Source organism: Musca domestica, unplaced genomic scaffold (assembly GCF_030504385.1).
Source record: "Musca domestica strain aabys unplaced genomic scaffold, Musca_domestica.polishedcontigs.V.1.1 1, whole genome shotgun sequence".
Taxonomy (NCBI): Eukaryota; Metazoa; Arthropoda; class Insecta; order Diptera; family Muscidae; genus Musca; species Musca domestica.
In genome coordinates, this window is record NW_026712114.1 from 31,571,154 (window position 1) to 31,596,632 (window position 25,479).

The 25,479-nt window shown below is 36.5% G+C and overlaps 1 protein-coding gene across 1 annotated transcript in view; it reads left to right on the top strand.

Annotated features, from left to right (window-relative positions):
- Positions 1-25,479, top strand: part of LOC101889975 (mucin-2) — a 534,609-nt gene that overhangs the window by 485,639 nt on the left and 23,491 nt on the right. The window contains exon 6 of the mRNA XM_059121607.1: positions 21,465-25,456. Within this exon, the coding sequence (XP_058977590.1) occupies positions 21,465-25,456 (3,992 nt within the window). The remainder of the gene's footprint in view (positions 1-21,464; positions 25,457-25,479) is intronic.

A 25,479-nucleotide genomic window follows, 5' to 3' on the forward strand; every position in this document is an offset into this window, starting at 1 on the left:
ACACTATCACGCTTAAATTCCATCACGAATAATTTTTTTTTCTCGAAAATTCTCATCAAAATGCTTTTATACGCTTGTAAGGAATATAATGAGCTGTCACAGGAAGAATTTTAACAGATGTCAGACGAGTGGCTTAGAAATGACGTCAGTCTGAAGTTCGTTGCAGTTTTTCCATCTCACCCTGTAGAATATATAATCTCACAGTCTGTATATATAGTCTCAAAAATTCTTATAGAGGGAAGACCTGTAAAAGCTCTAGTGTGGGTAAAAGGAATCGAGAAGATCATCTGTATAGCAGAAAATAACAAAGTCACACAAAAGAGCTACAATATTTTTATACAAATAAGGTCTTTCAAAGGTCTTCTGTTCACAGAAAAACTTTTCAAATCCTACTGTGAACAGAAGGTCTTATAAAGGTTTTCTTTAGATCGAAGAACTGGTGACCATAGATCATACCTTTAATAAATTTTCTGTAAACACAATACTAAAGACCTCTTAAAGTTCGTTCATATAAAAAAATCTGTAATATAAATTATATGTTCAGAGTCACAAGAAAATTTGATCAAATTCTTCCTTTGAACTTTGCTCAAAAAAAAAATAGATATTAACGGAGGTTTCGATTAATGATGAAAAGTGATAAATTACTAATAAAACCCTCATAATTTACACTTGTACTAAATACATTTTTGAATGTAATTTTCCTAAAGCCTATTATACTTAGATGTATTATTTATTCTGAGACGTATAATGGCATTTTGTGTAGAATATTTTTTTCTTTTGACACTTTCTGCCTAGAACAAATGTATCAAATCGCCAAAAAAAGGTGGAGAAAAACTTTTCAAAAAATGTTGGAAATATTTGAGATTTTTTTCATAAATATTTACTTGATATATAAGGGATCACATTTAAATTAAGACCCCCTTTGGTGGCTCGCTTGTGGGTTAACATTTTTGGACCAAAATGAATCTCGTATAGTTATCAGTAATATTGCCGAAGACCCTAAATGCATAAAATGCTCGGATCCCAAGTAATCTTGATCCGAAAATGGCAAATAATGTGAAAGAGGTGGAACTTGGTTAAATTTCAGTATAAACCAGTATAACCAAGTTCCAATTAATCACGGTCTCCTATTTTTATCTATACTTTCTTAATCTACTAAATGTCCCCTGTTTATATTTTTTGTATAAAGCCCTCCTATTTCCCCCACTCCCCACTTTATTTGTAATTATTTTACACTAAATTAATTTGCAAAACCATATCATCAACATTCGAATAAAAATATTTTCAAACTATTTTAAATCCAAACACCAGGAACTAATAGGCAGCCGGCTATTGTATTTCCAACACTTAAGGGATTTAAATATTTAATTAGTGTTGCAAATTTGCAGCGTAGCTCGATGTAACATAACATGGTTCACTCATGTACACAGGCTTGCCAATTGAATTTTATAACAAATATTATTTCCCATTTATACCACAAAATCCCCTTGGTAAAAATAAATCTCGTGTTGTGAATGTCTACGTGAGAAATAAAACAACAAAAGCGAATATATAGCTACAACAATTTTAAATAATAAATTATTGATAGGAAATATATGTATTTTTTCTATTCAATGAGATCGCATTATAAACTTTTGTTTATGTCAAGAAGATAAACAAACTGTTGGCGTGACATTGAATAGTTTAAAAGGATATTTAAATGTTAGATTAATCCAAAGTTTTTTTTCTATTGTTTTTATGAGAACATTGTTTTTTGGGTTCTATGTATAATTTATAGTTCTCTCATCACTTCCCTAATAATTCTATTATCTAACTGATGAGCTCATTCATTTTATAGGGTGAGATAAAAAATCTGCAGCAAAGTCAAGCGCCATGATTTTTTTTAAATTTTATTGAATGAACGCAAAAAAATTTCGGAAATAGCATCAAATTTTAGAATAAGTTTAGATTTGTTCGAAATGGTCACCTTTGGCACGAATTATGGCCTTAAACGGCCAATTAAACCGTCACACGCTGCCCGAATGTTGCTCTGCGGTATTTTAGCCCATTCCTGGCGAGGCGCTTGCTTAAGGTGACCGTTACTTTGGTATTTTTTTAGTGCCAAACTTGCTTTCCAGAAACAATAGTCCAATATATTGGTATCCGGAGATTTTGGTGGCCATTGTACGCTGGAAATGAAGCGAGGAACCTCATTTTGTTACCATTCTTGGGTGGCGCGTGCTAATTGCGATGGTGCTCCAAGGTCTGCGGCCAAAATGTTTGCGTGTGCAAGGCTCTAATACTCTCTCCAAAATATTTTCGCGATAATATTCGCCATTTATTCTGATGTCACGGCAATTGATACGAGCGGAGAGCGACCATCGCCCCCTACCATGGTCGGCGCTTGAGTTCTGGTGGCCAACCGAGGGTGCACAGTTTCAGCTGACTTCTTTGCCAAAGTAAACACGATCATATTGTTTGTTTACAAACTGCTGCACAACGAATGTTTTCTCATCGGAAAAACCAGATTCGGCAGTTCACCACTTTCGGTCAAGCGAAGCAATTTAGGTTTTTGGAGTCTATTTTTATACCCTCCACCTCCATTCTGTTTGTAACACCTCGAAATATACATTTTAGACCCCACAAAGTATATATATTCTTGATCAGCATAAAATTCTATGTCGGTTTAGCAGTGTCCGTCCGTCTGTGGAAATCACTCTAGCTTCCGAACGAAATAAAGTAAGTTAATAAAATTTACTCAAATATATATTATATCTGCAGGACTTTTGGTATTGAAAATGAACCATCTAGGTCCACGTCTTTGTATAGCCCCCATATAACGGTACCACTCGATATGTTGTATTTTTATGATTTTAGCGACATTATTTGCCGGAATTGTTTCAAGTTTGGTATTTGAAGTTCGTAAAAGATACTACAGCATAGGACAGGAAATGGGCCATGTAGGTCCACGTAGGTCCACGTTTTCGTATAGCAAACATATAACGGTACCTCCCGATATTCGGTATTTTTATAATTTTAGCGACATTATTTACCGGAATTGTTTCAAATTTAGTATTTGAAGATCTATTACGATACGGTATTTGAAGTTCTATACTACAGGATAGGACAGAAAATTGTCTTTGCAGGTCCACGTTTTATAATCCCCATGATACCTCCCTATATTCGGTATTTTGATGATTATACCTACATTATATATACATTTTTTTAAGTTTCGCATTTGAATATAGCTAATGACAAAAGTTATCTATGTAGGTCCACGTCGTCGTATAATATACAGCTACATTCGGTAGTATTAAGATTTTTACAGAATTTTTAACGGATTTTATTTTTTGGAATTTTTTTTGAATTAACATTGCCAAATTTGTACCAAGTGGAGTGGTGTAGGCTATTCAAAGTTCGGCCCGGCCGAAACTTACAGCTTTTTACTTGTTTTCTGTTGCGGTGTAAGTTCTTGCACTTTTTGGAATTCTAATGGCTTCACCCCGAGCTTATTTGCCGAATCGAATATTGCGATATGTTCAGCTCACGAGTCACCTTGTATGAGTAAAAATCCCAGAGAGATTATCGTCTTTAGGTGGATATCTCAAAATTTAAGCAGATATAGGAAAATTAACCAAATAATCAGAAAGTAAATACAAACTATAGAAATTACGTATATTCTAAAAAGTATCCAACGAATGAATGGATATTTTGAAATTATCTGTATTGGTTTATTTATACACTTAATTGAAATTACCTTTATAAGAAAATATTTCATATCCAATCAAAACTTCTACATGGCCAAGACTTCTTCCTCTGTTGTTGAAAGTAAAAAAAAAACATTTTTTTAATATATTCTTTCTTTTGCTTTTCTATTTCAGGTAATATTTCAAATGCAAGATGTTGTGCAGGTAACAATAAAACGTTTAATTTCTTTTTATTTTGGTGTTTTATAAGATTACTGTATTTATATATGTATTTCAATTGAAATTACAAGCTTTTCTCTCTTGAACACCAATATCCTCTGTCGCAAATGCTCGAAGTTTGAATGGTTTCGTAGATTGTGCTTGCTTTATGAGTTGTTTATATTTTTATTTTATTTTAATTTTATACGTTTGTGTCCTCTATAAAGTCCACCTTAGTTAGAGTAACAAATATTAGGATGTACGAAGTGTGATCTGGAATGTTGACTATTTAAGGGGACCCAGGCAAAACCATATGTCACCCGAAATAAAGCTTACTTTTGGCTACTAAAATAAACGAAATTAGTTAAAAACTAGTTAAAAAGCATCAGTCGGTTTTACCTATAGGTGTATACCCTCAGCCAATGCTTGATTATTTAAATATAGTTTGACTTTGTTATGATTATTTAACTTGTTGACCCTCTATGGAGTAGATTCCCATGGAATAGGCCAATATTGTCTATTTCGTGTCGGACCTAAATAAATATGATATAAATATTGCGTCGTGCCAGGTTTGGACTATCTTCTCTTATTTCGCTTTCTTTGAGCGTTTTGTTTTTAAAAATATTAAACCCTATGTGGGGCAGGTACCAAAAGAAATAATCCGACATCTACCATCTTTATAACAGATCTTGTGTTGATGGAAATATTGAGATGTGCCAAGTCTGAATGGAATCGGATGTTAATTTCGCGTTGTATGAGCTTCATGGATATTCAAAATGTTGACCCTTTGTGGGGGAGGTACCAGAAGGAGTGGGCCAATATATCCCATCTTCACACCAGACCTTAGGTTAATAAAAATATTGTGATGTGTGTAATTAGAAAACAATCGGACTTTTACATCACATTTTACAAGAGTTATAATAATTCGAAATGTTTACCCTTTGGGAGAGTGTTACCCCTTAAAGGAGTGCACCGATATTGTCCATTTTCTCACCTGACCTAGCACTCACCGTATTTGCAAAGTTGGAGCAAATTGGGATTATCCGTTCTCTTTCGGTGCATTAAAGTATTGTTTTTTTTTTTAACATTTCGGCCTTTTGTGGGGGAGGCACCAGAAGGAGTGGACCAATATATCCCATCTTCACAGTAGATCTTGTGTTAGTAGGAATAATGGGATGTGTGAAATATGAAGAGAACCGTACGCCTATTTCGGATTTTATAGTCGATTTGGTTATTCATAACAGACCTTGTGTTGATAGAAAAATCGACATGTGCCAAGTCTCAATGAAATCGGATGTTAATTTCGAGTTTTATGAGCTTCATGGATATTCAAAATTTTAACCCTTTGTGGGGGGGTACCAGAAGGAGTGGGCCAATATATCCCATCTTCACACCAGACCTTAGGGTAATAAAATTATTGTTATGTGTGTAACCAGAAGACAATCGGACTCTTACATCACATTCCATATGAGTTATAATTATTCAAAATGTTGACACTTTGTGGGGGAGGTACTTGACGGAGTGACCCGATACTATCAATTTTCTCTCCTGACCTAGCACAGACAGACGGACGGACGTACGGACATCGCTAGATCGAATCCAAATGTCTTGGAACTGATTTGGTCCAAAGAGCCCTAGAGTATAAAACCGTTATTTCGATGAGACACATTTTGGCGTAATTTGACTGAGGATATAAATATAATATTATTTTTCAATAATAGATCCCAAAAAAAATCAATATTTTTACTCCATAAAAAGCAAAAAGTTTGTATTGTTGAAAATTAGATAAAAAATAGTCGAATTTGGGCCAGGTGATGACTGTATTTTGTTATACTTTGATTTAATTTTTTTACTCTTTAGTTTTAATATATTTATTATGAAATTATATGTAGGAGTAGAGTCGGAAAAAATCGGATCCGAACAATAGTATATTTTATTCCTTATTTTCTTTATCCAAGTTTTATCATTTATTCGTGGTCAAATCATATTTTAAAACAGAGGAGGACAAAAAACCTTTGAAAAATAATTTTAAATTAGCGTTTCAAAATACATAATATATCAAAATTTGTCCAATCGATAGATGTATCTTTCGAAAAAATATCAATTATTTAACTCTTGTTCTGACTATGAATATTATTAATATACGAATGTAAACATGGATACATTTGTCATTAAAAAGATTTTCCTAAACAGTCTTACGTATATGCGATCATTTATTGTAATGTATTGAAACTTCATATATGTTTAGAAAAAGTTATATAATAAAACATTATTCCAGAGTTGATTATAGTGCAAATCCTAATTTTCTGCGGAATATAGCTCCCTGGCTTATAATCCATTAAACGGATGTCATTGGTATGAATCGGTTATCGTCAATCATCCATAAATCCCTTTATATTTATACAAACATTTGTATCGTCAGAAAGCTGTGAAAAGAAATGTCACCCATTCACAAATTCGAAAGAAAACAAATAAATTACACCTCCGAAATACGTTTGTATGTTCAAATAAACTAAATCGCCTGAATAAGAGTAAACCCATTGGCAATTGCAACGACGACGACAACAATGACTAACCGAAAAAACCACAACAAAAGATTGCAATTTATTTGACACTTTTTTATACCCTGCACCATACATAGTATGGAGGGTATATTAAGTTCGTCATTCCATTTGTAACTCATTGAAATAATCATTTTAGACCCAACAAAGTATATATATTCTTGATCAGCGTAATATTCTAAGACCCTGTCCGTCCGACTGTCCGTCTGTTGTAATCACGCTACAGGCTAAACGAATAAAGATAGAAAGCTAAAATTTTGCCCAGATCCCTCTTTTGTCTGCAGGCAGGTCAAATTCGAAGATGGACTTTCTCGGTCCACTATAACGCATAGCCCCCATATAATGGTACCCCGATATCCGGTATTTTGATAATTTTAGCCACATTTTTCGACGGAATTGTCTAAAATTCTACACAGGGGGTTCCTTGTGAGCACTTTAATCCCTGAGAGGAAATTGTCTATATAGGTCCAAAATATCGTATAAACCCCATATAACGGTACCCCCGATATTCGGTATTTTGATGATTTTAGCCACATTTTTCAACGGAATTGTCTAAAATTATACACAGGGGGTTCCTTGTGAGCACTTTAACCCCTGAAAGGGAATTGTCTATATAGGTCCAAGATATCGTATAAACTACATATAACGGTATCCCCCGATATTCGGTATTTTGATGATTTTAGCCACATTTTGCAATGGAATGGTCTGAAAATCCGCACAACGAGTTCCTTGTGAATACTTTATTCATTGAAAGAGAATTATCTATATAGGTACACGATATCATATAGTGCACATATAGCAGCTCCTCCCGATATTCGGTTTTTGATGATTTTTAGCCACATTTTTCAACGGAATTGTCTAAAATTCTACACAAGGGGTTCCTTGTGAACACTTTACCCCCTGACAGGGATCTCTCTATATAGGTCCATGATATCGTATATCCCCCATATAACGGTACCCCCGATATTCGGTATTTTGATGATTTTAGCCACATTTTTAAACGGAATTGTCTTAAATTCTATACAAGGAGTTATTTGTGAGTACTTTATCCCTAGACATAGATTTGTCTATATAGGTCCACAATATCGTTTATCATCCCAAATATCAGTAACTTCCGAGATTTTAACAGAATTTTTAATGGATTTTATTTTTATTTTTTGAAAATGTTCTAATTCGTTCCAAATGGTGGAGGGTATTCAAAGTTCGGCCCGGCCGAACTTACTGCTTTCTTACTTGTTAATATTTCCCAATTGGCCATTGCCACCGATGCTAGTTGCAGTGCCATGTATTCCCACAAAAGCCCCAGTACTGAAAATCGCGTATTTTATTTCGTTTGGATTAAGTAAATGTTCGATATGACCAGATGTAATAAAAGCAAAAAAAAAAAAAAAAACATATTCCTACACCAAAAGGCAACGCAGTCATTTAACATTTTCATTCATTCCCATTGCACATTTGCCAATGGCGTAGCTGGTTAAATCTCAAAGACTAAATTTACATATGTTTGAAACACCTACCATATTTTTTTATTATTATTATCATTTCGTTAACAAAAATACGCCCATGGCAGACTATGCGAATAGAAAAATAATCAACAATAAAAAATCAGTTCATAACAAAAAAATCACTTAGACGTGCCAATATTTGTCCTCACTCACACATTATTTGAGTTAGTTTAGTGCGCTGCGGTGCAATCGTCTATTTCCTGGCGAACGTTAAAATATGTCCAATGGTATGTTCAATTATTGTTGTTTCTATTGTTATTTCGTTTTTCCATAGAAAACAATTTATGTTATGTTTTATGCATGTCCATAAGTCTACAACAGCAATGACAACAACAACAGCAACAGCAACAAGACAACAAAATGTACACATATCTATAAATAAAAAATGACAAAAATCGAAAAACATTTATCATAACACACTCCCACGCCCATTTTGGGTCGTGTTTCGTGATAAAAATGTTCCAATTGATGTTATTTAAAACAACAATTGTCTGCAGGCATAGTGACTCGATTGCAAATCGATGTGTAAACGTAACACAGTACCCAGCAAACAAAGTAGCTAAAACTATTTTTATACCCTCCACCATACATAGTATGGAGGGTATATAAAGTTCGTCATTCCGTTTGTAACTCTTCGAAATAATCATTTTAGACCCAACAAAATATATATATTCTTGATCAACGTACAATTCTAAGACGATTTAGCCATTTCCGTCCGTCTGTCCGTCTGTTGTAATCACGCTACAGGCTAAACGAATAAAGATAGAAAGCTAAAATTTTGCCCAGAACCCCTTTTTTGTCTGCAGGCAGGTCAAGTTCGAAGATGGACTATATCGATCCACAATATCGTACAGCCCCCATATAAAGGTACCCCCAATATCCGGTATTTTGATAGTTTTAGCCACATTTTTTAATGGAATTGTATGAAAATCCACACAAACAGTTCTCTAAGAGCACTTTATCTCTTGGCAGAAAATTGTCTATATAGGTCCACGATATCGTATAGCCCCCATATAACGGTACCCCCCGATATTCGGTATTTTAGCCACATTTTTCAATGTAATTGTCTGAAATTCTACACAAGGAGTTCTTTGTGAGTACTTTATCCCTTGGCTGAGAATTATCTATATAGGTCCACGATATAGTATAGCCCCCATATAACGGTACCCCCTATATCCGGTATTTTAATAATTTTAGCCACATTTTTTAATGGAATTGTATGAAAATCCACACAAACAGTTCTTAAGCACTTTATCCCCTGAAAGAGAATTGTCTATAGAGGTCCACGATATCGTATATCCCCCATATAACGGTACCCCCCGATATTCGGTATTTTGATGATTTTAGACGCATTTTTCGACGGAATTGTCTAAAATTCTACACAGGGGGTTCCTTGTGAGCACTTTAACCCCTGAAAGGGAATTGTCTATATAGGTCCAAGATATCGTATAAACCCCATATAACGGTATCCCCCGATATTCGGGATTTTGATGATTTTAGCCATATTTTCCAATGGAATGGTCTGAAAATCCGCACAACGAGTTCTTTGTGAATACTTTATTCATTGAAAGAGAATTATCTATAAAGGTCCATGATATCGTATATCCCCCATATAACGGTACCCCCCGATATTCAGTATTTTGATGATTTTAGCCACATTTTTAAACGGAATTGTCTTAAATTCTATACAAGGAGTTATTTGTGAGTACTTTATCCCTAGACATAGATTGGTCTATATAGGTCCACAATATCGTTTAGAATTTTTAATGGATTTTATTTTTATTTTTTGAAAATGCCATAAATGGTGGAGGGTACTCAAAGTTTGGCCCGGCCGAACTTACTGCTTTCTTACTTTTTAATATTTCCCAATTGGCCATTGTCACCGATGCTAGTTGCAGTGCCATGTATTCCCACAAAAGCCCCACAACTGAAAATCGCGTATTTTATTTCGTTTGTATTAAGTAAATGTTCGATATGACCAGAAGTAATAAAAGCAAAAAAAAAAAAAAAAAAAAAAAAAAAAAACATATTCCTCCACCAAAAGGCAACGCAGTCATTTAACATTTTTATTCATTCCCATTGCACATTTGCCAATGGCGTAGCTGGTAAAATCTCAAAGACTAAATTTACATATGTTTGAAACACCTACCATTTTTCATTCAATAAAATTTAAAAAAAAAATTAAAAAATTATGGCGTTTGAATTGGTTGCAGTTATTTTTTATATCACCCTGCAATTACCTCCGATACTTACGAAATTTTGCCTGGGATAGGGTTAGGTTTAGAATTAAAGCCTATTATTTCTGAATATGTCCATTTATGGGTTCAATTGGACAGAAAAAAAATAATTTTTCTAATTTTGTAATCGCTCTGCCGGCCACAATTGAAAACCAATCGACACAGAATTTCGCATCAGAAGAGAGTTAAGGGCAGGGATGACCATTGGTGAACTTGTTTTTAATACCTAACAACACGGCGGAGTGCATAAATATTGACCAAATTCCCCGGGTCGCAAACCTACGGGTAATATCTGGGCAGTGCTCTTTGACATTATTTCAAAAACGAAATCTTCCTAAATGGATTTGGACATAAGGGGACTCCGAACATATTGTAGTGTTGTAGGATATCACATGGTCGGTCCCGCACTACCATAGGCTTTGCTTACTTATTTTATCCTAGTAGTGCCCATTAAGATCTTAAAATAAAAAATTTGAAACAATTCCGGTAACGGATGTCGCTAAAATCACATAAATACCGAATATTTGAGGCAACGTTATATGGAGCTAAAAAAGCACACGTGTGCAAAATTTTAGACTTATATCTCAATACGTTTTGATTCTAGCGTGATTACAACAGACATACAGACGGACATCGCTAGATCGATTTAGAGTTTTATGCTGATTCAGAATATATTCTTTTAGGCTCTATCATAACATACCAGTTGGTCACTCCGTATTCACTAGGACCTTTATATATACTTTAAAAGGAAGTTCCAGTTCCTGTCTTCCATCCATATACCATTTCAACACGACATCTATTTCTTGTTTTTATTTATATTTGAGATTTATTTAATATTTTTCGCAGGGTTTGCATTACACATTGATATCGACATATGTAAATGTGATATTGTTATGACAATTTCCATAAACAATATGTGAAATATTTGCTGCTTCTGTCTATGGGGTTTGTTTATGTGAGGGCTACGGATAATTGAGTTTACTTCCATTCTTTCTGGACTGGAATTGATTTTTCTTTGGGAAAAAATATTGACGAAAATACCAAATAAAAGTATTTTTTTTCAGTTGCTCTGGTTTTTGGCAAAGGTAATATTGTTCTTCAAGGATTCCGTTCAATTTTATGGAATCCAAATACGTAGCTACCCAAATTATGGGTGTGGTTTGGAGAATATTTCAAGACATGTTTCACATTTCATTATTTCTTTTGCGTGGTTTGACAAAATTTGTTCTTAATTTCCATTTAGAATTCCCGTTGATCGCATCCCACAAATTTCACCTCAAACACGTAACTCGCCCTCGTGTCTGTCTGTCTATCTGCCTTGCTTGCAGTCAATGTTTAAGCAAATTTTGTGCTTATTTAGCAAAATACTTACATGACATTAACATTAACTCTCGGTATAAGCAATAAAGTCGTTGACATGAGACCATGAGTCCTGTACGCGACCACATGCACGTTCCGCCACGGTCGATGTCCTTAAACTAACTAACATGGGTTAATTATATATACATCCATGTGCTGCATAGGTTGTTATCCTCTTTGGATTAATTCTTCATTGCTGCTGTTATTTTTTCCTAAGGGTTTTTTGCGCAAACAAGGGAATTGCGTGATTTTTACTCACTTCCATTGTTGTTGTTGTTGTTTTTTTATTTTTGTTTTTAAGGTATCCCTTCTTTTTGTTTAACTTGCTTTTCATTGTTGGCCTTTATGTAAATTTCCATTAATTTGCATTTTGTTAGATTTTTCCTGAAGTTTTGAAAAACCAAAAGAAAAAAAGGTTTCTAAAAAAAAATGAATTTTGATGAATCATTTGTGAAATGTTGAAAGTTAAATAGAATTAAATTGAAATAAAATACAGGATTTTAAATTATAAAATCTGCAAGAAAAGAGTGGGCGATTAAAGAAGAGAATCGAAAAGTGAAAATACGTATTTAATTCTTGAATAAAAATTAAAATATTTCGAATTACATTTGGAAATATATTTTTTATATCTTGTAATTCTCCATGTATTTTCCACATAAAATTACTAATGTTTCCGCCAAAAAAAGTCATAATTTATTTCCTCACATGTTGGTCAAGCCAACTATTCCGAGAACAAAAAAAAACACACCCTCTGAAATCCAATAAATAACAGCTATTTATGTTTTCAATACAACCAACCGAAATTGAAACATTTAGACGGAAATACACAAATAACTTGTTTCCTTTTGACAGAAATTTAAATTTCCGTTCTATCTGAGCAAATAATAAATGATTTATTGATTTTTACAACGGCAACCACTACCAGCTCTAACTTCCATATAAATTTCAACTAAAGGCATTTGTCTTCGTTGTCTCGGACTTGTCCGCTGGTGTTTGCGACAGCATCACTTCATTTTCCCTTTTTCCACACACAAAACAAGGGGCAAACGAAGGAAAGTGAAGAAACTTTTACGTTGAAGTTATCTAGGACTATTAATCACATTTCTGTTTTTGTATTGTCGTCAATGGTAAATAGACAGCATTTTAACTCTGTGTATCCTAGTATCGAAGTTTCGATTCCATGGTAGGGTTGCGGTGTTAGGTTCGGTTTGTTCGATCGTTGCTATTTGTAACTTGAATGCCAACACTTTGGTGTTGGTATGGTGGAAGGGTGTTACTACAAAGTGCTTGAAACTTCAATGTGTTGGCGGCGATATTTTCCACGGTACAATGTCATTGATGTGTAAAGACGACATCGAACTGCAAAACCAAATTGTTGTGGGACATGTTGTAAAATGTTTGGTAAAGTCGGCTAAGAGGAATATTTATAAAGTGGTTGGTATGTTGAGATAGTTGGAAAGTTTAAAAGCGCTCAAAATTTAAAATACTAAAGATTTTCCAAAGTTTTGGAATGTAAACATTTATTTATTTTTTTAAATTACCGATTTCTTTGGTGTATTTGTTAAAATTTTCGAAACGCAACTTAAACCCTATGTGTCACCAATATTTAATAATGTAATTATAAACGTATTTTCATCACAAATGAAATATTTTCCCTATATCGAGGCATGTAATGGTTGAGAGTAATATTTAGATATAGCAAGTTTGAAAAAAAATCGCTGACTTGTTTCGCAAGTTATGACAGATAAAAGTATTACAAATTGTGCTCTTTGTGAGTGAGGTACCAGAAGAAATAGTCCGATATCTGTCATACAAGGTGAGGTGAAAAAACTGCAACCAACTTCAGACTGCTGTCATTTCTAAGCCACTCGTCCGATAGCTGTTAAAATTATTCCAGTGACAGCTTTTTTATAAGCATTTTGGTGAGAATTTTCCAGAAAAAAGTTATTTGTGATGGAATTAAAGCGTGATAATGGAAAACCACAAGTGGCTATCGTTAGAGCGCTCCAGCATTTAAATGTGAATAATCTTTTGTGTCTCGTACCATCGCTCATTACCGTGATACTGGTAGCGTAGCCCGACATCAAAGAAGTGGACGGAAAAAAAAGCAACATCTGCAAAAATGGTTCGAAAAGTAAAGAAGCGACTTGATTAAAACCCGCGTTGCAGTGGCCGAAAAATGACTCATGAGTTGAACATATCGCAATATTCCATTCGGCAAATATTGAAAAATGAACTCGGGGTAAAGCCATTGAAATTCCAAAAAGTGCACGAACTTACACCGCAACAGAAAGAAAATAGACTCAAAAGAGCTAAAGAGTTGCTTCGCTTGGCCGAAAGTGGTGAACTGCCGAATTTGGTTTTTTCCAATGAGAAAGCATTCGTTATCCAGCAGCTTGTAAACAAACAAGATGGTCGGTTTTACTTGCCAAAGAGGTCAGCTGAAAATGTGCACCTTCGGTCGGGCACCAGAACTCAAGCGGCGGCCATGGTGATGGTGTGGGCCGCCATAACAGCCGATGATCGATCTCCGCTCATATTAATACACCGTGGCATCAGAATAAACGCCGAATATTATCGCGAAACTATTCTGAAGGGCACGCACACATATTGGCCGCAGACCTTGGACATTTCAACAGGACTCAGCACACAGCATGCGCCACCCAAGAATGGTTACAAAATTAGGTTCCTCGCTTCATTTCCAGCGCACAATGGCCACCATAATCTCCGGATACCAATACATTGGACTATTGTTTCTGGAGTATTTTGGAAAGCAAGGTTGGCACTAAAAAATACCAAAGTATCGGTCACCTTAAGCAAGCACCTCGCCGGGAATGGGCCAAAATACCGCAGAGCAACATTCGGGCAGCGTGTGACGGTTTCATTGGCCGTTTAAAGGCCACAATTCGTGTCAAAGGTGACCAATTCGAACAAATCTAAATTTATTCTAAAATTTGATGCAATTTCCGACATTTTTTTTTAATTTCATTAAATAAAATGTAAAAAAAGTGAAAATTGTGTCGTTTGACTTTGTTGCAGTTTTTTTTCTCTTACCCTGTATAATACCATTCAGTACTTTTCGCACAATTCTAGTATATATTTCCGAAATCACCTCCATGGGTCCAGGCTACAAATGTACAGCGACACTAATATCATAGTTTCAGATTTAAAGCACTGTCCGCTTACGCAATACCAAATTGTACCAAATATAGTACTATTTAGTACACATTTCCAAAATCACCTCTTTATCACAAACCTACTACCAACAGAGACCGCAATACAAATTTTTAAAATACCAGGCCTAAGCCGTTTAGTACAGTTCACACACTTTTAGTACACATTTCTAAAACCACCGCCATATATTAAACTTACTTTCGAAACATGGATTTTGGAATTTCCCATAAATTTTTTGTCACAACATCTTAAGCATGTCATTCAATTTTAAAATAGATTTTTATTTCTCTTGGACAAAACCTTTAATATCGATTTTTAATAATGTTTATTTGATGGGTTTTTATAAGTCAGCAAATCCGCGATGTTTAAAGATTTCGCCCAATTAAGAAAGCCTTAAAAAAAATTCGACTATTCCTTCAAAACATCTACATCTTTCAAAAATTTTTCAACCAACCTTCGAAATTGAAATGTTCATTAAAATGTCTCCCTGTATAGTCATTGCCAAAGTTATGTCTGTCGTCGAAGTAACATCCACGTGCAGTAAATTAATTCAGTTCGCTGCTTTCACTGCGCCATTGTAGGAGAGCTTGAGGTACGGCGCACACAAAAAGCCATTAACGTAGAGAAAGGGTTTTCATACAAAAGCAATCAATTAAACTACAACATCATCGTCTTCACCATCAGCAACACCGTCGTCGTCGTCATCGATATATATTGAAATATACGACTGCTCGTCCACCAAAAAGCAAAACCAAAACATCAACAACAATAAAAGCAAATGTTCGACGCGAAACGTATAAAGCTATGTACGAAACGTATAAAGCTATGATTTTATTGTTGATTCCAACGTCATTTTGAAGTGCCTTGGGTAAAAGAGATTTCAACCGTTCCCTAGAAAAGCAGTTAAAACCGTTAGATGATAAATGTCAGGCGGTGGGGAAAGCTAAGGTACGCGTGCTAGACTGTGCTAAAATGTTTGTTGTTTATAAAAGTTCTGTTTTAGCATATGTCCTGCCACAATCATTTGCATTTTAGCCATATTTCACCTTACCACCAACGACAACAACAACAGCAGCAGCCACCACACATGCATACATAACGTGTCGACAATGACAATGGCGCGACAGCAGCTGTACTCTGCCATACCTTTCGTGCCATCATACATACGTACATACATAAATGTGATGTTTGGTGCTTTTACTGGTGTTTAAACATACTTCTGCTTCTCTGAACTCAATCCTAACTCTATCTAACACACACAGCAACAAGCCGCGACATATGTATTTAAGGCAGAACTTCTCACATTTTCTCAAATTATAAAACGAAAAATGTAAATAAGCACGTCCGCCTATTCCCTGATTGTTAGATAGCGTGTACCTTCTCAGGGTTATGTTTTTTTTTGGGGCGGTAAAACATACCTTATCAATTTTTATAAATCGTTTCTGTTGTAATTAAAATAAACATTTGCATTAAGACACGTTTCAATGGCTGTTTTATCTATCATAATTTATAGGAAGTGATCTAACACTAGAATGTGTCAAATTTGCCATTGAAAATTGGTAATTGGGCACTAAAAAGGATATTTTATATTAGATGAAAATTGAAAAATAGTTTTGGGACTAAATTAAAATTTTGTGAATTTTTTTTTAGCAACTCGAGTTCTACAATTATCAAATATTAACTTTGAAAGTAGACTTATAGCGAATTAGTTTTCTTTGAGTTCATCATATTCTTATCAAGAGAGAAGAGATATATTTCCTTGGGCGAAACACCCTTCAGCTTATTTTATGATGAATTTGGGCAAGATATTTCTGAAAAATTTAGTTCGAAAGGGAAGATGGGTAGCATTGGCCAACTTGCATATTTGTACTATAACATTAAACCTATAACGATACTTTTAGTCTTCATTTTTAAATAGCTTTCACACCACACTCGAATTTCCGAAAACCCAGCCTCATCTCATCCCACATAAAAAATTTGACCCACAAAAAAATTTCAAATTTCAGATTTCGCACGGCCGTTGATAAATGAGTCAGTCATACATGGTGAGATAAAAAAACTGCAACAAAGTCAAACGCCATAACTTTTTTTTTAATTTTATTGTATGAAAGCAAAAAATGTCATCAAATTTTAGAATAAGTTTAGATTTGTTCGAATTGGTCACCTCTGGCACGAATTATGGCCTTCAAATGGCCAATGAAACCGTCACACGCTGTCCGAATGTTACTCTGCAGTATTTTGTCCCATTCCCGGCAAAGCGCTTGCTTGAGGTGATCGACACTTTGGTATTTTTAGTGCCAACCTTGCATTTCAAAATACTCCAGGCACAATAGTCCAATTGGTATCTCATGTTTTTGGTGGCCATTGAGCGCTGAAAATAAAGCGAGGAACTTCATTTTGTAACCATTCTTGGGTGGCACGTGTTGCGTTCGATGGTGCTGATTCCTCTTGGAATGTCCAAGGTCTGCGGCCAAAATGTTTGCGTGCCCAAGGCTTCAATACACCCTCCAGAACATTTTCGCTATAATATTCGGCATTTATGGCGGCCCACACCATCACCATGGCCGGCACTTGAGTTCTGGTGGCCAACAGAAGGTGCATATTTTCAGCTGACCTCTTTGGCAAATAAACATATTGTTTGTTTACAAACTGCTAGACAACGAATGTTTTCTCATCGGAAAAAAACAAATTCGGCAGTTCAGCACTTTCGGCCAAGCGAAGCAACTCATTAGCTCTTTTGTTGAGTCTATGTTTTTCTGTTGCGGTTTAAGTTCTTACACTTTTTGCAATTTCAATGACTTCACCCTGAGCTCATTTTTCAATATTTGCTGAATGGAATATTGCCTAGCCATTTTTTCAGTCACTGCGACGCGGGTTTCGATCAAGTCGCTTCTTTACTTTTCGAACTATTTTTGCAGATGTTGCTTTTTTCTTCCGTCCACTTCCATGACGCCGAGCTACGCTACCAGTATCATGGTAACGAGCGATGGTACGAGACACAAAAGATCTATTCACATTTAAATGCTGGAGCACTCTAACGATAGCCACTTGTGGTTTTCCAGCCAAATATGAAGAAATCACACTATCACGGTTGAATTCCATCACGAATAGTTTTTTTTAAACAATATAATTAGTCACTGTCACTGTTGCAGTTTTTTACCTCACCCAGTATTTTAGTAATTTTTTAACCTTTAAACAATTTCATCGGCACCAAAAATAATTCTGCAAAAATAATAAGATGCCTGTTTCACCTTTTCGTATATCAATATAGGGATTTAAGGTAATTCTATCCCATTTTTTATTTCCGTTCATTGAATGTAAATGGTAATACATTCCGTACTTTTTGGACTTTCGAGTTTTTAAAATTCCACCTTAGCACCAAATGCTATGCCCATAATATAACATTTGTTACTTTTCGCATCATTAAATACTATCTTCCAAAAAACCTATCTTTCTTTTTGAAAATTAAAAATATAACATTTTTTTTAAATTATCCACTAAGGACCCACGGATTCTATAAATTGAAGTGATTTTGGAACTTAAAAATTTTTCAAAAAAAATCGCAAACTACCACTTTAATGAAAACCATTATATGGGGACTATACGAAGACGTGGACCTGCATACGAAATTTTTTGTCATATACTGTAGTACCTATTACGAACTTTAAATACAAAATTTGTTACAATTCCAATGAATAATGTCGCAAAAATCATGAAAATACCGAGTATCGGGAGGTACCGATGTATGGGGGCTATACGAAGACGTGGACCTGCATATGAAATTTTTCGCCAGAGGTTGTAGTACCCATTACAAACTTTAAATATGAAATTTGAAATAATTCCGGTAAGTAATGGCACAAAATCATAAAAATACCGAATATCGGAACGTACCGTTATATGGGGGCTATACGAAATGGTGGACCGATGTGGCCCATTTACGAACTTAAACTACCTACTGGTAAACTATGCATGTATGCAAAATTTTAGCCTTCTACCTCAATTCGTTCGATAGCGTGATTACCACAGTCAGACGGACGGATAGACGGACATCGCGACGATCAAACTAATTTAATTATAAAAATGCTCTATCATGAGAGAATTAATTTTTCGTCCCACTGTGACACGCCACCAAAGTTAAAATACACATTCCAACCGATTATGATATGTCAATTTAACAATAAAAATAGTTTTTGCATGCCGCAAAGCTCCTCCCATGGACAAGTGAATTTACACACATCAAACAGCAACTAAAACACCGGTATTTACCAATTCTATGAAATGCGTGTTGCATGTTGCTGCCGGTATTTGGCATTTATTACTACAACTAACCATAACTTTAAAGGATAACAACAATCCTAAATACAGTACTTACCCTCAGAGCTCTTTACACGCTGGAGTACGACGCTCTGTTGCGTGCGTGCGTGTCTATTGACGCGTCAAGTGTAGCATGCCTAACTGACTAATGATGATGACGGTGGTGATAACGTCGGGTGGCAGACTTATGTTGTGTGCTTAGGGTTTCTGTTAGGTGTTATTATTGTTGTTGTTGTTTTTGAACTCTGTAAAATTTAAATAAAATAAATCTTCAGCGAAACAACAACATTGGCAGAGTAATTTGCTTTTAATGCGTGTTTTCCTCCTATTGTCCCGCCACCATTTGATATATGCATGTTTTCGGGGGCCTATTCTATTTACATAGAATTTATACATGCAATTTTATGCAAAATTATATAGAATTTGCATGTTTCTCTCTCTCTCTATGTTTGTTGTGCGGTCGTTGTTTGTGCATTGCTACTGTATGAATGAGAGGACAAGCAAAATGTTGGAAGTACATGTTCAAATATTTGTCAAAAAGCATTATTTTTCAGTTTTTATATTTGAAGTAGAATGCGAGGTTGTGAGGTGTTTTATAAAACTTTTAAATGGTAGGGTGTAAATATGATGTGTTTAATGAAAATTTTGAATTATTCACCCTTCCTCATATTTTGCACCCTTAGTCATGATTGTGCTTGAATGGTAGAGTCTAAATTACTGGACTGAATACATCACCAAAACCGATGACGTTCTAGTACTAGAAGAAATATAGTATATGTTTTCTGTATATGTATTCTGGATTAGTATAAAATTCTAAGACGATCTGGTCTGTCTGTCCGTTTATTTATTGTACTCACGCTATCTTTCGAACGAATTGAGATAGAAGACTAAAAATTTGCATACATGCATCGTTTGCCAGTAGGCAGGTTCGCCATGTCGGTCCACGTTTTCGTATAGCCCCATATAACGGTACCTCCCGATATTCGGTATTTTCATAATTTTAGCGACGTTATTTACCGGAATTATTTCAAATTTCGTTGTTGAAGTTTGTAATGGTTACTACAGCTCATGACAAAAATGTTTGTATGAAGGTCCACGCCCCCATATAACGGTACATCCCGATAATCGGTATTTTGATGATTTCAGCAACATTATTTACGTAAATCGTTTCGAATTTCGTATTTGTAGATCTTCATGGGTACTACAACCGTATGCAGATCCACGTCTTCGTATAGCCCCCATCTAACGATACCTCCCAGTAGTCGGTATTTTGATGATTTCAGCAATAACGGTACCTCTCGATATTCGATATTTTAAGTGGTAGTTTTCGGATTTTTTTTTTAAATTTTTAAGTTCCCTCCAAATGGTGGAGGGTATTAATAGTTCGGCATGCCGAACTTGCTACTTTTTTTTCTTTTTTTTCTTTTAATGCACGATTACAGCTTGAAAAAAAAAAAAACAAAAAATAAATATCTATGATTTTAGACAGTCCTTTGAAAATATTTAATTTAGTAATTAAAACAAACCTCTCGATATACGATATTTTAAGTGGTAGTTTTCGGATTTTTTTTTTTTAAATTTTTAAGTTCCCTCCAAATGGTGGAGGGTATTAAAAGTTCGGCATGCCGAACTTTGCTACTTTTTTAATTGTTTTTCTTTTAATGCACGGTTATAGCTTCAAAAAAGTTTCCAGTAGTCATTGACAAAATATTTCTAAAAAATCCTCGAAAAAAAAGAAAAAAACAAAAAATAAATATCTACGATTTTAGACAGTCCTTTGAAAATATTTAATTTAGCAATTAAAACAAATTATTTTTATAATTCCACGAATAGCTAAAGTCCTTAAAAAATATAAAAAACGATTGCAAGGATTTATATTCTTTAAGGAAATTAAAACAAAAATCCATGTTATTTAAATTCCCTTAGGAATATTATTTACAATCCCGAATGCAGTTCCTTAAACCATATGTTTCAAATCCCTACCTTTATTGTTCGTTGTAAAACCCATTTCATACTAGTCAGAGTCCTTAAAAATATTTAAAATATATTAAGTGCCTGGATTTTTGCTCTCTTAAATCTCTCGAATACCTTGAACAATATATTTCTCAAAGCCATTATGAATATGTTTTAAAAAGTCCTCAAAAGGACAAAAATATTCTTAAGAATCCATCACTACATCTCTGATGGACATATAAAAGAATATATTTTCTGAAAATCCTCTGATAGTCTTTTAAATTTTTTATAGGGAAATGTATAGCCTTTTATTTTAAAATATTTAATTGTATAGCTTCAATAGACGCTAAAATCTTTACAGCAAATTTAGATTTTAGACGACTATTTAAAATACCACATATTTTCTCTTTAAAGATTATTTTCTTCTAAGTTGACTTGTTTTTCAAAAACCTTTTCCCTTCCTTATTTTCATTTCAGATGTCAAGCGCCGCAGACTAGCCGCCAATTCAGATTCCGCATCAATGAGTGACAGTAACAGCTGTTTCGACGATATGCCACCTGCCACTATCGATTCAGATTCAATGTTTGCCTCAACATCGTCGGCAGCGGCAACAAGGCATCATTGCACTAGTCAAAATTACAAAATGATGCCGCCTTCATGCACCATGGAACATCATCATCACCATCCACATAATCATCATCAGCATCATCAGTGTGGGGGTGGACATCAACAGCAGGTGCAATCTCAACAGCATTTGCATCATCGTCATCATCATCATCATACGCCACCGCAGCAACAGCAACAGCATCCTCACCATCAACATCAGCAGCGACCACAACCTGTGATAACAAACTGTTACAACAACAACAACATGATGGCAATGGAAAATTCTAGCAGGCCTTGGTGCAAAGATAATGGAATAATGTCAGCGGGTGCACATCACCAACACGAAACTGACAACGGAACTGTTCCATGGTCACAGCAAAACAATAAAACCATGCCCGAGGGAAATATATGTCCACATCGTCAACATCACCATCATCAGCAACAGGACCAACGTCATCATCATCATCAGCAGCCCCAACATCACCATTGTTCGGAATTTAATAACAATGAAGAACAGAAACCATTCCACTTCAAGGACGATTTGAATGGCTATCTTCAACAACAAACTGAAATGGTTCACAATTCCTTGGTGGATGTCCAGCAGCAGCGTCATCATCATCATCTCCATGGTCATGGATACGATCATAGTGACGATGACGATGGGGAAGAGGATGAAGACGAGGAGGATGATGACTTGGCTAGTGGCATAAATGAAGAGGATAACGACTATGAGGAAAATGACGAAAATGATGAAGCTGAAGATAATCCCATGGATAATATGGAAGATCATGATGACAATGATGAAGAAGATAGGGATGTGGATGATGATGATCCCGAAACAGAAGACATGTTACACTTAAAAACTACTCAGCATTGTTTAGATTTTCTGCAAGGCGACTTGGGTATGGATCTTGGAGTTGGAGAAGATCATCATTCTCATGCCAATGATGATGGTAGACAGATTAAATCGGAAACCTGTACAGAAGCTGAGGAAGCAAATATTGCAGATGTTGATATGGAACCTACAAAACATGAAGAAGATCATGATAATGACGATGAAGAAGAGGAAGACGACGAAGAAGGAGATGAAGAGGGGGAAGAAGAAGACGACGATGAGGAAGAAGGGGAAAATTCAGAGGATTTAGGAGATGCTATGGCCAGCCATACGCAGCCAATGGAACAGACTGTGATTGAACCAACACCCCACCCAGTGGAGACGAGGCTTTTAAACAACCAATCGATAAATACAGGATTCTATCAAATAACAGCAGCTCGACAAGAGGATAATAAGCAAAATGAAAATCCATTGTCGAACCTACCGCGACTATCAGCCATATCCCTTAGCTATGACATCAAAACGAATCAAAATCAAACCTTGGCTACAGTTAACATTCCACAGCCACAGGAAAGTCCATTGATGCCATGTCCAACATCCAAAGCCTCAATAAAATTTGTGCCCACAGCTCAGGAGTCGCCTGTGTCATCAAGTACTCTGGGTGGTCCCAGATCTACACCAGACCTGCAACGTGCCAACAAGGAAGCCAGCAAGAAACCTGAACAGGTTGGGGCAATTTCTACCAGCAATGAAAGTCCTCGTTCGTGTACCCCCTCACCGGCCTCAAACATGGAGGTGGGGAACAATGGTTCTAAGTCCACGATTTTATCCGGAAGAGCCAGTGCATCGCCCATGCCTTCACCAAGGCCACAGAGTGCTGGAAGGCCATCTCAACAACAAACCAAAAACCAATTGCAACAAGTCAAGGTTCAAACATGTCAGAAGAGTCCCGTACGCATCGTGAGGCAAGTGAAAAATGTTAATCAAATTCAAACGTCTCAACAACAAAGAATATTCAATAACAACAACAATAATAATAATCGTGCCACCCTCACAACGATTGCCGGCAATCGGGGAATGGCAACAACCACAACCACAACTTCTGCAGCTGCAGCTGCTGGCCAACGAAATGTTGCCACCAATCCCACAGTGACAGCTATGGCCCAAAAATTACACACAACAATGCAAAAGTTTGTTAGCAGCAACAACAACACAAACACTACTGCCGCTACAACAACCACTATACCCATTAGCCAGTTGCAGTTGCAACCTTTGTTGCGAGCTGCAAACGACACTGGTGGCAACTCACAAATTATTATGACATCGACGGGTCAAATTATTGTAATGCCCTCTTCGAATAACAAGACACATTTGCAGGCTGTACCCCAGCAGCAGGCACCGCAACCAACACAACAACACCAACAACAATTGATAATTGCCAGTGGCAATGCGACAGCCACTTCGCAAACGCCAACCAATTTAATTATTCAACAAAGCGGTGGTGATGTTCTAAACAATGGCGGACAATTAACGGCCACACTGCAACAACAACCAAATGGCAGCTACATTGTTAGCCAACCGGCTGCAGCAACGGCGGCGGCCAATAATACAACCCAACTACAACCCACAACGGTCATACTAAATCCAGGACAAAATATTTTGACAGGCAATACGGCCAAAGTGTTGACAGCCACCAATAACCCGGGTGCCAACATTATTCATGCCACCGGCACCCAGTCCATACTCACAGCCGGAAATCAACTACTCACCGCTCAAACGGCAGGAAATGCCACCAATGTTTTGGGTCAGCAGACGGTGGTTTTGAATCCCTTGCCAAACGGTGGCTATGTCATACAACAGCAACAAACTGCACAGCCAGCTGCTACCCAGCCAACCCAACAATTCGCTACACTGGATAGTCAGGTTGTCTCCCAGATTGTCCAGCAGTCAGATGGGACCCAACGCATCATAATATCCTCTCCGGCTGATCTTAAGAGACGTACCAAGAAACGTAAAACATCTCCCACTCCCAACACTCAAATAACAAATCAAACAGCTACGATCCTACAGCCTCATACTTTGAACATACAAACGGCTGCGGCTGCTCCCCCGGCACCACATACTACCGCACAGCCTCAGGTTGTACAACTTACCGCTACAACACCGACAGCTGCGGCAGCAGCTACAGCGGCCAATGCCTTCCCCCAACAATTTCAACTAGGCTCCGCCGGTATCCAAGGAATTGTGGTGAGTAAGCCCGCCACTGCGACAACCAACACCCAGCCTCAACAGATCATTCTACAAAATGGTCAAATCATCCAACCCATGAATCTATTGGGTCAACAGCTGATTTTGCCCACAACTGGCTTGGTAATGGGACCCGACTCTACACTGCTGCAGATACAAAATGTCAACGGGTGTGCACCCACAGCCAATATTCTGACAGCACCGCAGGCCACAACAACCATGATGTTGCGTGCCACTTCACCTCAGACCAGTAAATCGTTCATCTCATCAACAGCTACTGGACAACAGTTTATTGTGGGCAGTAATGGCCAACTAAGCCCCATTGGCCAAATCTATTCCACACCAATGGGTCTGATGATGCCAGCGACGACCCAACACCATACAACAACACCAACGGCCACATTTGTCCAGCACAATGGTACAACCATACAATTGCATCACCACCATCATCAGCACCAGCAACAACATCAGCATCCTGTAACCGCCACGGCTCATCAGTTGAATGCCACCACAACTACGACCCACCACCAACATCAGGTCACACTGCAGGCCCTGCAAACGCATCAACAGAATTTAAATCAAGTCATCAATAATCCAGTGGGCATTGTTCTGGAAACGGCTGCCTCCTCGACATCGGCAACAGCATCGCCCAATTTGCAAACATCTACTGCGGGCAGTTCACGTTCTTCTTCATCGGCAGCCAGTCCACCCGACACCACAACCCACAGTCCAAGGAGTCCGGAAAGGCCACCAAGTCATCGCAGTGGCGGCAGTGATATGGTGAGTGGAAATGAAAGAAGTGT